The sequence below is a fragment of the Protopterus annectens genome, chromosome 5.part1 (assembly GCF_019279795.1).
Source record: "Protopterus annectens isolate FY-2018-M chromosome 5.part1, PAN1.0, whole genome shotgun sequence".
Classification (NCBI taxonomy): Eukaryota; Metazoa; Chordata; order Ceratodontiformes; family Protopteridae; genus Protopterus; species Protopterus annectens.
In genome coordinates, this window is record NC_056736.1 from 534555585 (window position 1) to 534570168 (window position 14584).

General features: G+C 43.8%; 1 protein-coding gene across 1 annotated transcript in view; it reads left to right on the forward strand.

The window, feature by feature from the left end:
• The window catches only part of QTRT2 (queuine tRNA-ribosyltransferase accessory subunit 2), an 837401-nt gene extending 824098 nt beyond the window's left edge, over positions 1-13303 (forward strand). The window contains exon 9 of the mRNA XM_044073156.1: positions 3692-13303. Coding sequence (XP_043929091.1) covers positions 3692-3929 — 238 coding nt within the window. The 3' untranslated portion in view covers positions 3930-13303. The remainder of the gene's footprint in view (positions 1-3691) is intronic.
• The last annotated feature ends 1281 nt before the right edge of the window (positions 13304-14584 follow it).

Genomic DNA, 14584 nt, shown 5'->3' on the forward strand with positions numbered 1-14584 from the left:
CATCGCAACGCATATTCCGGGTTGGCCCAACATCCTTGCGGAGAAGCTCAGTCACACCATTCTCTCCCCGTATGGGTGGTCTCTCAATGCTCAAGTAGCGAAACGTATCTTCGCACGGTGGGGAACTCCTTGTTGCGATCTCTTTGCGTCTCCCTTAAACACCAAGTGCGACAGTTTTTTTGCTCTAATCCCTCCTCCAGGGGATTCCCCGAGAGACGCTCTGGTGCATGCTTGGCCTCCCGGTCTTCTTTATGCTTACCCCCCCTTTGCCTCTGATGCTCCAAGTTCTTCAGAAAGCCTCTCGGTTGGGGTGCAGAATGATCCTCATTGCCCCATTCTGGCCTCGACAGATCTGGTTCCCTTACCTAAGGTCTCACTCGGTGAATCCACCTTGGATTCTAGATCCCATTCCGGATCTGATATCACACCCATCGAACCTACCAACTCCGAATCTGAACAACCTGAAGCTAACTGCTTGGCTGCTCCAGTTCCACTCCTAATTAGGACTCCCGGTATCTCGTCCCCCGTTAAGGCCATCCTGGTAGCGGCTCATAAACCATCTACCAGAAAAGTTTACCGCAGTAAATGGAAATGATTCTCCATTTGGGCGGAGCGGCAGGGTCTAGATCCCTTCACGGTTCCCCTTCCTCTGGTGCTAGACTTCCTAACCACTCTTTTTAATGATGGTGCCAGTAGTTCAATGGTTAAAGTGCAGCTTGCGGCCATTTCACACTATCATGTTGGTCATGACTCTGGACCTCTTATGTCCGCCAAATTATGTAAAATCTTCCTAAAAGGCACCTTTCTCCTTAGACCCCCTGTCAAGCAGGCGGTTCCACCGTGGGATCTTTCTTTGGTTCTTCAGGCCTTGACCGCTCCCCCCTTCGAGCCTGCGGCTACAGTAGATCTTAAATTCTTGTCCCTCAAGACTGCTTTTTTAGTAGCCATTACTTCGGCCAAAAGGGTTTTGGAACTTTAAGCCTTATCCATGAAGCCTCCTTACTTGGTCTTCCATCCGGACCGCGTATACCTCAGGACCAACCCCTCCTTTCTTCCTAAGGTAGCTTCAGAAGCAAACATTAATCAGTCCATTAACCTCCCTGTTTTCTTTCCTAAATATCAGAACAAGGGTGAATACAAGCTGCATTCCTTGGATGTTCACAGGCAGCTTCGTTTTTATCTTAACAGGACAGCTGGTCATAGGCAATCCGACCAGTTGTTCATTTCCTTTGCCAAATTCAATCTGAGTAAACCAATTTCCAAAGTCTCCAGTCTAGGGCAGACTGGAGTTTCCCATTTCCAGCAGCAGTCTCCGCTCATCCTGGGCGATCCCCTGCCAAGCTGTGAATAATGTCCCAAGTGTCCTGGATCTCCCCTGAGGCCTCTTTCCAGTGAAGTATGCATGATATACACCTACCATGACAAGCACCCAAGAAGCATCCTCCCTGATTGCAAAAGCCACTTTAACCAATTCTACTCAGTCTAGAAGAACAGTGGCTGCACTCCTAAGTCCTTCAAGATTACCGAGTTCCATACTCAGTCATGGAGAGTAAACCCAGCAGCCCTTCAGAGGAACCTCATTCCTGATGGTCATAACTATGATCTTATACTTTGACACCACCCAAAAAGCATGCCAGCAGATGAGGATGGGAACGCACAGTGATCAGTAAACTTCATCATTTGACTTGGCTCTTGCTTTATTGCCATAATCCAGTATAAGACCTACAATACTGTCAAAACGTCACCCATTTCCTGGTCATTCTCCGTAGTCACCTCAGCCTTCTCTCAAGAACAGGATCCCCAGGGACTTGAAACTCCACCACATAGAGTGGCTGCTTTCTTCTCATATGCAGAGAGGTGCCAACTCGTTTAGGACAGAGAAGTAGAAGTGATTTTCATTCCAGTTTCTTCACATTCCACAGCAAATTGCTTCATTCTATGTTGATGTTGTTCTTTGTTTTGAGGTCAAGGGGGCATCATTATCAGCAAGCAGCAAAAATGCATTCCTTATATCCCTAGACTTCTGATGCATCCCTGACAGAATTCTACATCCACCTTAAATGTATTTGAGAACATTTTGAGAATGCAGACAACTTTTACTCCATAAGTACCAGGACATACTTTGCACTGTAGAAGGGAGAGACTGTGCACTTTTGTTGTTGCTCACACAAGACCTTCCATGACACATCATCATATTTCTTCTGTAGAGCCACAAACACATGTGTACCGTACTAACAAACTTCCCCTAGTCCTGCATTATCCATACTGGTACAAAATGATCTTTTCTTCCATGATATTACTACTACCCCTCCATTATCCCAGCAGGTTCTAAAAGTTGACCCATAACTCCATGGCCAGGATGGAATTTTCAGTGTTCCTTCTGAGACTGAGGCTTTACAGTCTCTCCTTTCTAGCACCCCGGTATAGATTTTTACAAGAATACAGATGAGTACAATACATCTAAAACAGGAACCCCCTTTTTGCCAACCTTTTTGAAGAAGTACCACTCCACTTTACCAAACCAATAAACTATTCCCACCTTCCACAGAACATTTAAAAACTGCATTAACAGCAACAGTCCAGCAATGCCTAATGCCTTCAGTATTTCCATCCAGATCTCATCCACTTCCCCAGCCTTGCCACCATGACATTGGTGAAAGACATGGACGCATCTACAGAAATGAACCTAGTCCCACCAGTTGTTTCTGGTGCTGCTTCCTCAAAGAGGGTATGATCATTGGGTTCACTTCTTTACAGTTTTCACTTCAAATCTTGGCAGTGTTTACTGAATTGCCTATGAAGCTATCTAAAAGTCAACCTATATGGCCTTATCAAACGCCTTCCTTATCTAGGTCTTCACTTTTGATTAGCTGTACATACTGCCAAACTCCTCCCACACCCCAGCTTCCACATTGATGGCTGCTGCAACTGCTACCATCTTGTCCTCTTAATACCAATCATTCAAATCTGGATGTGTCCTCCACTAGCATTGCACTGCATACTTCTTTCTTTAATGCAGTAGTTTCCATTGATGCTGCTGTCCACCGTCACTTCTGCTGCTGTCCACCGTCACTTCCCTGAGCTACCAGTGTGACAAACAAAGATCACCGTTAGGCCTCAATTCCGTGAGTAGCGTCACAGGCTGCTTGTCAAAGAACTCCCTATTGTGTGGGAGAAGCTCTTTTTGAGGGGGAAGTTGGTCTTACTCCACACAGGAGCTTCTGCACAATGCCAGGACACACTGGAAAATTGTATATTTATTTTACAGAATAAACATAGAAACACTGAATATTAAACTGTGAAACAGATGCTTGGCACACCTGGTTTCTTCATTTTATTTAAGCTGCAGATCATACTTTACCAACAAGTGTTTTTTTTCTCACCCGTTTAAGAATAACATAATTTCTCTCCCATGCATTGCTGACAGTGCAGTTTTATCATGAAGGCTATTTCAAATATCCACCCTTTCTGTAAAATACTTCCTTGCATCTCCCCTATGCTGCCCATCTTTTTATCTTTAGATTTTGTATTTGTGTTGTCATATATGTGTAAAAATATTAAAGATGTCCATTTTTTTTGTTGACAAAAGTTATATTTGTCTGTTTTATTAAAAAAACTAAAATGATTTTAAATTATTGCTTTAATTTTGTATTCATTTATAATTATTTGTTTTCCTTTCTTTCTATTGCAGGTATCAAGATGATTTTAGACCCCTTGTCCAAGGCTGCACATGCTACTGCTGCAGTCATCATACACGGGCATATGTCCACCATCTTCTCATGACCAAGGAGCTACTAGCAGGAGTTCTTCTCATGATCCATAACTTCCAGCATTACTTTAGCTTTTTCCATTCAGTCCGCAGTGCAGTTAAAGAGGAGAGACTGGACTCGCTTAAAGAACTCCTACGCAAACAGACATTGCAGTTTTAAAGTTATTTCTTTCATTTCGTAATGCATTTTTAGGATCTATTTTACAACACAGAAAAATTTAAATATTGAGTGCTCACATGAGCGAAAAATCAGAAATGAGAAATCGCAATTGTGGGGGGCTGCACCCCCTGCTAAATATGTATTCCTACTCCAAGATCGCACTACAGTGAGGAAAGGGCAAATATTCCGAACTTTACTGTACTGCAACCCAAAAAACGAAATATCGAATTCCTGATTTTTCGCTCATGTGAGCGCTCGATATTTTAATTTTTCATCATTCTAAAGTAGACCCCATTTTTACAAGGACACTCCTACCGTATGGGATCAAACAGAATTGTTCTTGTAGTCCTGAAAAGACAAGGTATCTCTGTATATATTTTATTTTAATTTAAATGTTTTATTGTGCTGTTATAAATAATTTGCGCCTCAGTAGAACCTGGAGGAAGTTCAGTGGTGAAAAGTGAAACAGACTGAGATGTAGAAATGTTGCTCATTAGTAGAGTTGTCGAAATGCTGCTCACCGCCATTATCTGTGCTTGAAAACATTGCGTGTCTATGTGTAGGGGTGTTAGTAAGATGAGAGTGACCTAGGTGCAGTATTTGAATTTTGCAATAAAAAAAAAAATGCAAAGTCAGAATATACAGAAACAACGTTTTATGGCAGATAAAAGATCTTATTGGCACATGTAGTCTATTCAGTTTCTGGTTTATTAGATAAGCTCTGAAACTTGAGTCTTCTAATGAATCACAGCTGTTGAAAACAGTTGCGCATTTGCTGTTATAATGTCGGGTATATAATGGGCTTCCTGTCTTTCACACTGTCCTCAGTAAACAATTACTTTGCACATTACCTTATAACATGAAAAAACTGCAATTTTCTGATTTGGTATAAATTATTGATTTGCAGCTGTTTATAGAGGTGTGTTACCAGCATTCGTTTTATTTTGTTAAACAAACAGAAAAGTGTTTTACAAATGAAATGAGTCATATTTTTGAAGGGCTAGAAAAAAGGTACAAAGTTAGGACAGCATCTGACAATTTACTTTCCTTGGATCTGGTGTTTTTCTGGATTGATAACTTTTGGAACTTCCTCTTTTCCATTCTTTAGTACAGCAGTAATTTTCACTCTTATCCTTACCCTCAGAGATGTACATACCTCCTTCTGGCACATAACATGGCATCTTGTACTAGGCTTGTTGGGAATTCACTACTCAACTCCGTCTCTAGCTGCTTGTACAGTTCACAAAACATTTTTGTTGTTCATTACCTGAGAAGCTGAAGCCTACGAAATGTCACTGTAACTCCCTCTTATGCAAGGATATACATCAGCAGTGCTTCTGTTGCCTATGTAAGGAGTACAACATCAGGCATAGCCAATAAGTGTCAAGGATTTCAGCCTTTAGAGGGAGGAGAGAAGTTAGAGTATTAATAGAAGTGGCTATTGGCTCCCAGTCCAGCAATCAAAAGGATGGTCCCTCACTTGATCCTAGGCTGGTACTGGAGCTTTGAGAGATGATGGAGCACAAAACTCGACATTGGTCACACCATTCACTAGGTAATTCTGTATTGGTAACCTCAGAGTCCTGTCATGTTGCCTGTCTCTTCTTATGCTACTGAAGGGTTAAACTTATGCTCATTATCAGCTGAAATTGAGAGGCTTGTGACTGGTACACCTTAGGATCTTGTGACTGGTACACCTGAGGATCCACATTGTGAGGTGCATTCCATGCTGTCTGCACCATTTCTCCTGTGGTCAAGAGGCCAGTTTGTGCTCACACGTGCTTCCACCTCTTGAGTGGCCCCTTGAGTTCCCAAGTGTAGACTTGGTGGTAGAACTAAACACTGAAAATTTTTTACCCCAGATCTTCCCCAGTACAACAGTGCTTAGGCCCATTTGGGTTCTGCGCCTGAATGGTCCAGAAGACAGGCCTAGATGTTGGACATATGCCAGGTGTTCATCTGGTGTGACCTATCCTAACAGGGGCACATCTGTAGTTGTGATACCAGTGCTAGACATTGCAGCATTCGCTGCAGCCTCATTGCAGTCCTTGTGAGTGCTTCCTGGGTGCCACTTTCCTTTATCTGTTAACCTTTGCACTTGTGTGATATGTAGCTGACCTTTTAGGTACTCTGGCCATCTTAAGACCCAGACATCTTGAAGAGAATCTTCCTTCTTCTGTTTGATCTGGGAAGAGGATTCAGAGAGCACACCAAGTGTCATCTTAGAGGCTTTGCTCCCTAGACTCTTCCCTTTTTGGATGACCCCGTCTTTGTCAGGCTAATGAAGTCCTCTATGGCCTGACTTGTAGCCTTTTAACTTCATTGTCAGAAGTGCCTTAATGAATGTCTTTATAAAGAGGAATAAGAGCTTTTTGCTGGTCCACCTACAAATCCTGTTCTTAAGGATGCTGTTTTTGCAGCCCTGGACATATGCAGATTTTGCTTTTTCTTCTCCTCCAAAAAGCAGATGCCCACTACAGGCTTTTAGGAGAGTGGAGTGAAATTTTAACTAATCTTTCTTGGCCAGACTCCTACATGAGCTCTTCAGTCTTGCAGGGGTTCTAGAGACCACAGTATGTTTATACCTTACAGCTGAAGGACTCTGAAACTTTAGACACAGTGATCAAGATGGTGTTCACTGTACTACATGAAACTTTGATACCTCAAGTCTGTTTGTCTCATTTGTTCAAGTTTTAGTTCTCCATAATGAAACAGGTACTGAAGAAGCTAGCAGCCCTGTGCAATTATGGAGTCAAGGAAGAGTTTTTTAGACTGCTACTAAGGCTTGCATAGTACTACTTCAATTTGAATAGTCATCAGCAAGCACCTTTGGGTTCTTGATATGGTCACAGACGGACACATTTTTGGGCTTTTATATCCAGTGCTTACAGCAGCTCAACCCAGGGACCAGCCCATCTCTGCAGAATTCTTTAGATAGAACCAGACCCTCTTATATGGAAGAGCTATGGAGACTGTCCCATCTTTGGGATGATACCGATGGTTTAATATCCTGTGTTCTTAGTTCTAAATATGACATGAGTTTCCATCCCACCATGGACATCAGTTTCAGCAAGCACGTGTAGTTCTACCTGTTCCAGATGGTGACTATCCATGGGGTCATTTCACTTCTTCAGTGGGACATTTGGATAATGAATTACCTCTTTCATCGGTGTCCTGAATTCATGCAGGAGGTTCCTTCAATTCCTTCTGGGTTAGCATCACTTTCATTAGTGTTGTCATTTGCCTGTTATCTCTGCTGAGGGTGACAGCCATGGCAATAGAGGTCTTGCAGGAAAATAAACCATGTGTTTTTTATGACAGTGAGTGGTATGTAGTGACCTACAAAAGGGACTCCTTGGTAGCGTCCTTGGCATGGGCACTCCTATGATTGTAGAGACTGTTTCTTTATAATCTGGGAGGAGTCCTGTTAGAGCTTCTCTAAAAGCATTGTTTTTAATGTGGTGATGTTGGTCAACCCACAGTATTGGCCATTCCTGCCAAAAGAGAAGACCTAGGAAATTGTTTCTTGCATCTTAAATAAGGACACATTGAGAGGTTCCGTCTCGCACCCTCCTGCATCACTACACTTAATGAATGTCAAAGCCCCCCTTGTTCCTGTAGAAAAACAATCTGTGGTGTGATACCTGCACAAAAGAGTTCCACATTTATTTAGAAAAACAGTGTGTTCTGCAGTCGGCCATTGATGGGAAACTTCACTTACTGTCACTCACATGTCCAGGTGCTAATACACTAATTTTCTGCGTTACCCTATTAAGGACATCTAGGTTTAGGAATCCTGTCTGCTGAGACTCTTTTGGGAGTGGAGAACTGTGGAGCATGAGCTGTTCACCACTTGGAGGGACACAGTCCTTCTCTAGTTCTGCTTGGTTCATCAGGGAAGAATGAGTTGGTGGTGGACTTGTTAAATCTCCTTGGGCAGGGGAGATTCTTGTACACCTTTTTCCCCTCATCCCACTGATTTTATCCCTTACCACAAAGTTCAGAGAAAGACATCATCTCACTTTCTAGCACTGTGGTTGCTGGGGATAGTGTGGTTTCAGACTAACAGGTCACTGCCAGTGCAGAAAACTGTCTCAGTTTAGTCCAGAGATGACACCTGATGGGGTTGATATCTGTCTGTACCTAACGGCCAGACTTTTTGTTTATATTCCTTACTGTCACTGGTTCTTCTGTTGAGATTCTCAGAGGTGACTGAGGCTGCCAGAAACTCTTCCATTTGCCAGATATATTTTGATAACTGCTTCTGTATTTGGGCAGAGTGGTAACCTATGTTGCCTCCATCATTTATTCAGCAAGTGAATCCTGAACTTGAATACCTGTATGACTTGAGTCTGAGTTATCCCCTTGTGAGAGTGCAGGTCTCTGACATATTTGGACATCACCACCTCATGGAGGGCAGAGCTGTTGTCCAGGGACAGCTGCTGAAACAGTTCATGAAGAGAGTACTGCAACTATGAAAGAAACCTCCTGTGAGCTCTGCTTTTCACCTCACAGGGAATAAAAGTCCACATAAAAGCAGGTTTAAATAAAGTTTACTGTGAACTTAACCAATGAGATTAAAGAAACGTATTCAACTACAGAATGTAAAATACATTCACTCTTTTATCAACCATGCCATCAAAACTGTTAAAAATGACGTATTAACAGTGGATTATTTAACCCCCACATCTTGTTTGCAAAGTCTTGGAGTTAAAAATTAACTGACTGTCTAATATTAATGATGTGGCCACAACAAATTACCTCTGGTGCATTTCTGGAGCATTCAACTTACACTAAATTGTCATCTGTTATGCCATTACCATGGAATACACAGTGGACAGCAACAATATTAGTTATATTCTGACTTCTGATACAAGTCCAGTGCTGCATAATATGTACCTTTCAAGACGTTTCTGTTCTGCCGTATGTATTGTAATGTCTTTGGGCAGTTATACAGACATAAAGGTACAAGTGAATATCATATTCAAAAAGAATTGCTATTAATGAATGTAGCATGTAAACTGGCAATATGCTAAGAAAATTTCCACTCGATAGATTGACAGCATGCTTACAAATATACTTTTCACAATGAAAAGCATCTAAAGATGAAATACTAGGCATTAAGGTAATTTGAGTACTGAGCAAAATGCTATAAAGAAACATGTCATACAGAGTCCTACCCCTTTTCTGTACAAAAAAAGTAATTTTAATTGTAATGAATCTGTTTAAAGAGGTTCCAGATATTAGATTAAGCCAATGTTCTGAAAATGTTTTTTTCAGCAGTTGTGAAAAGTTGCTATCAGTGGTTAAGTAGTATTTCTTGAGCATTTTACAAATATGTATTAAAAAAGGAAAGCAGAAAGGTGCCTTTACTACTCATTTTTAATAATTTTAGTTTCATATTTCAAAAGCTGATACTCTATATAACTCATTTCTAAACTTTTTCTTTCGGCTTTTCCTGGGTAGGGGTTGCCACAGTGGATCACCTGTCCACTCATTTCTAAACTGTAGCTTGCAAATCCAGTGTTGTATTCTGGAAATCATGACCATTGGTAGTGTTTGCCTGGCCCTGTATAATTCACCAAATTGATGTAATGTAGCAGTTAGGGAAGTTAACATCTAGAAGCATGTAAAACATTTTTGACTGAAACAGTTTTCTGTATAGCCTTCTGGTGACCAGCTGGATTGAAATACCTAATAGTCATATCCAAGCAGTCAGTAATAGATGACATAAGAGAAACTGTAATCCGAAGACCAAAAGGGTACCCAATAATCCATTAAAGAAATCCCAGAATTGTCTGTTGTCACTGGCCCGTATAAGATTATCTGTGTATGTAACATAAAAGATTACTCAAAAAATGTATAATGTATGCCAAAATTTTCTCAAAAGAAATCCATAAAAAGATAGAATCTGCATGTATTTTTAAATATGACTTTTATAAACAAAGGACTAAATGGGGACCTTCACTGCTCCATCTTAATATAGTTTATATGAAATGTTATTTTTTTTTACCTGTTGTGTTATGGGCATAAAGAGCTAATATTGATGTTTCACACTCTAGGATTGAATAATTTCCTTTAGTCTCATTGGCTAAGTGTCTCACTTCATTATGTAAACTTGTTTGTCATAACTTCACATACATGCTGAGATGCCATTAATTTCCTTCAGTAAATAGAACATTTCATTTGGTCTGTTCTGCCTCTTTATTTTGGCTTTATTTGCCTGTCTTTTAAGAGCCAATCTGAAGGTGTTAATCTTCTTCCATTCCTCACTGATGGGGTACGGTTCCAAACCCTCGGAACCGACGCTACTACCCACAATGCCCTTCATCCCATACCTCAGATCTCATTTGCCACGCAGCCATATAGCAGCGTTTTTACCGAGCTCTCCAGCTAAGTAGTTTTGACTTATCTAAAGAGTGTATTTCTCCAATATCTTCTCTACTAGTGTCTTTCTCCTAGTCTAGCTCTACCCACAGGTGTTACTTTTCTTAGCATTGTTGGTATTTTCTTGCCTTTCCTTACCTTTTACCACCCTCGTGGTAACTCTTCTTACCATTGCTGGTAGTTTGACCTTTCTCTCCCTCTCTTCTTTGTCTGAGTAAGTGCTAGTATGTCTGAGAAAAAGGATACTTCAGGTTTTAAACACTGCATGTTGTGCAGTGGTAAATTACCGAACAGTGACTTGCATTTTAAATGTGTTTATTGTTTGGGCATTTCGCACCTTTCTGCGACTCTCCCATGTGATATTTGCACGAGTTTTAGTCAACGGACATTGAATGAACGGCGCAACAAATTGATTTTGAAAGGATAGCTTTCCTCTCCTTTCTTGGAGGCTATTTCTGCGGAGGTCTCAACCCCTCCAGTCAAGTCTAAGGCCTGTAGATCTTACTCTGAGCATCAGCTAGCTGTCTCTGTGCCACCGATTTTGGCGCTGAGCGCAGTTTCTGGGAAGTCTGAATTGTTGGTTCTGGGCTTTGGCACCAACGACTACCGAGCCGCTGATTACTTCGGTTCCAACCAGTCTGGTTCTGGACACCTCAGCACCGACCTCACCTTTACAGACACCGGCTCCGATGACCTCGGATCCAGTTTTGACTACTACCCCGATTGTGCCGACCTTACCATTTACGCAATTCAAATCAGAATCCTCGGCTCCATTGAGTTCCTTATCATGGACCAGGTATTCATCTTCTGTGGATCCGTTTGCCGGACAAGCCTACAGTCCCTTTCTGGACCGGCCTGAATCCCCTTCCGGGATATCAGTTAGGTCTGCCAGGCATGTGTCTGAAATAGACATTGTTCATCTCGTGGATCAGGTATTGACTGCAAGAGGAATCTCCAGACCCTGTTCCGCTCCAGGTGTTGGGATTTTTCCTCCTTCGACTCCTTCATATTCTCCTGATGGGGATCTTTTGGTTCCAAGGCCCCCTTGCCCATTGCTTTCAACACGACCCCTTCCTTCAGCACCGACTACTATGATGCCTGAAGCATCTAAGCCCTGGTGGGTGTCAGTTCTGACGGCAGCCCACCTTACTTCAATCCATTGCTTCGGAGGTGGAATATTCGGTTCTGGTCCCGGCACAGACAGCCTTTTCGGTTCCTGTGTTGGATCCAAGAGTTATATCCGCACCAAACCCCTCTCAAACTCTAGTCTTGGAGGTGGGCAGTTCGGAGCAGGGTGTGACCCTGGTTCCAATTCAGTCCTCTTTGGTTCCAGGCTCCCATCCCTGTTTGGGTGGGCCCACCTTCTGGATTATGGAAAGGGAGCTGGCGGCTAGTAATCCTCCTCCTTCAGCTCTGCCTTTGGTTCCCCCCCTAACTCAGCCATCGCCAGCCCTTAGCAGGGGACTGCTAATCCAAAGCACCCCCCCTTTCTGAGGTGTCTTCGGACATTCCCACTGAAGAGCCCCCTCGGAAGAGGGTGTTCAAAAGAAAACACATGGACTCACCTGAAGAGTCCCTAACTGAGGATATAGATTACGATGATGGGGAAGGTTCCCCTAGATCACCCCCTGACGATGTTTCCTTTGTGGATATCTTGGAGATTTTGAGTCAGTAGGGTGCATGGAAATCTTCCACCCCTTCCCCAGAGGAATCCATATTCCTACAAGCTTTCTGTTCCCGGCCACTACTTCCTGGGTGACCCCTCCTGCAGATGAGTTGATCAAATTCATTGTGCAGCGAGCATGGAATAGTTGGTCGAAAGGCTTGCCAGTAGACGCTGTGGTGGTGGTGGCGGCCACAAAGAAGGACCTGGCGGAAGAGAGTCCTGCTGTTCATCCACCCAACAGGGAGTCCCGGACGGTGGATAGGTTAGGGAAGTGAGTTTTTGCTGCAGCGACCTTTGCCGTACGTTTGCTGAATTTCCTGGCACACTTTACGAGACTCCAGAGAGACCTTATTTCTGAACTCTCTGGTAGCCTTGCAGGTCAAGTGTCGGATGGAGTACGTGACAAAGTAGCTTCCCAACTTGCCACCCTTGAAGCAATTTTGAATTCCTCCATGAGGTTGCTCTCTCACGCAACCGAAGGAGTAGTTAGAGCAGCAGGTGCTGGCGTGCTTGTCCGACGTCATGCCTGGATGCGCATTTCTGACCTACCAGATTCCTTCAAGTCTTCCTTTTTGAATGCCCCTATTGAGCCCTTCTCGCTCTTTGGTTCTAAGGTCAAGGATATTTTGGCCAGGTGTGAGCAGGACAGAAAGACCTTGTCTGCCATGGGCCTGTGCTTCTCCAAACCTCAGCATTCCTTCTCCAGGAACCAGAGGAGTGGAAAGTTGTGGCACAAGAAGATGCAAGGTTTCTTTCGTGACGCACGTGGCGAGAACTCCTCCAGAGGCAGAGAGGGGTCTGATGGTGGAAGACACTCCTTTAGGGGCAGAGGGGGTTACCAGAATCAGGGCTCCAGAGATTCTTTCTCCGGTAGGCCCTATCATTGCTACTGAAGCATTGCCCAATTGCTTTCCTCTGGAAGCAGTCAGGGTGCATTTCTCTCAGCACCAAACAGCCTGGTCCTCCATTACTGACGATCTCTGGGTGCAGAGAATTATCACTAGAGGCTATCACATTCCCCTCAAATTCTTTCCAAGACCTCAATTCTCCCTTCCTGATGTACCACCCAGTCAAAGGGAGGAGGCAGCTTCCGAAATCAAGAAGCTTCTTCTAAAGCGAGTCATCCAAAAGCTCCCCCCAGATCAATGCGGATTAGGCTTCTACTCCAGACTCTTTTTGGTGCCAAAAAGACGGGGGGCTGGAGGCCCATCCTGGATCTCAGTCGTTTGAACGAGTCAGTCATACAGACCAAGTTCCGCATGGTCACTATTCAATCCATCCTTCCATGCCTTCGGGAGGGTTTGTGGATGTGCTCTCTAGATCTCCGGGATGCGTATTACCACATCAAAATGGACAAATGCTCCAGGAGACTTTTGCGCTTCCGGCTAGGAGCCAATCATCTTCAATTCAGAGCCCTGCCTTTCGGTCTCTCGATGGCCCCCAGAGTATTCATGAAATGTCTAGCAGTGGTGACAGCTCACTTGAGACTTCACGCATTCCAGGTGTTTCCTCATCTGGACGATTGGCTCCTCTCCACCCCACCGAGTGTCTACTGACCAGGGCCCTTTGCTACACTCTGTCTCTGACAGAGTCTCTGGGTATTACTATCAATTGGGAGAAATCAAACCATCAGCCCTCACAACAACTGGAATTCATAGGGGCTATGTTCAACACTCAGCTCAGCCTAATATCTCTTCCTCATCACAGGCTCTTAAGATTGAGAACACAAGTGCAAGTGATACTCTATAGCAGGAAAGTGTCTGCAAGGGAAGTTCTGCAGGCTCTGGGTTCCATGGCAGCAGCCATTCCCATTGTTCCATTGGCCAGGCTTCATATGCGCCTGTTACAGTGGCTTCTTCAAACTCAATGGATACACAATCATCATCCCTTGAATGCACTAATTCTCATCACGATCTCTGCAAACAGGATCTCCTCTGGTGGATGAGAATGGACGAAAGTCTTTGGTGTTGCCCCTTTCAGCCTCTTCATCCCAGCGCCACGGTGACTATGGATGCTTCCCTGATAGGGTGGGGGGCCACTTTCAGGGAAAATCTGTTTAAGGCACATGGTCTTCTCTAGAAGTCGACTTACACATCAATGTTTTAGAGCTGAGAGCTGTGTTACTGTTGTTACAAGCTCTCCATCCTCTTCTTCCTGTCGGACCGATTGCTATCCAGTCCGACAACATGTCTGTGGTCTGGTACATCAACAAGCAGGGAGGGACCTGATCTTACCCCCTTTGCCGTGAAGCTATCAGAATTTGGCAGTTGGTGATAGCTTCCAACCGTTTCCTGATTGCTACACACATCCCGGGGAGTTCCAACATGATTGCAGACGCATCCTGCTTCCTCACGAGTGGTCTCTCAACCCGAGTATGGCGGAGGAAATTTTCAGCCACTGGGGCCGGTCTTGCTGCACTCTGTTTGCCTCCCCCTCCAGCTACTTTGCCCTCTTTCCTCCGCAGGGGGAGTCCTCGAGAGATGCTCTGACTCACGATTGGCTCACGCATCTCCTGTATGCTTATCCTCCCATCCACTTGATACCCTTGGTCTTAAGGAAAGCTACTCAGTTGAGAAGCAGAATGATTCTCATTGCTCCATTC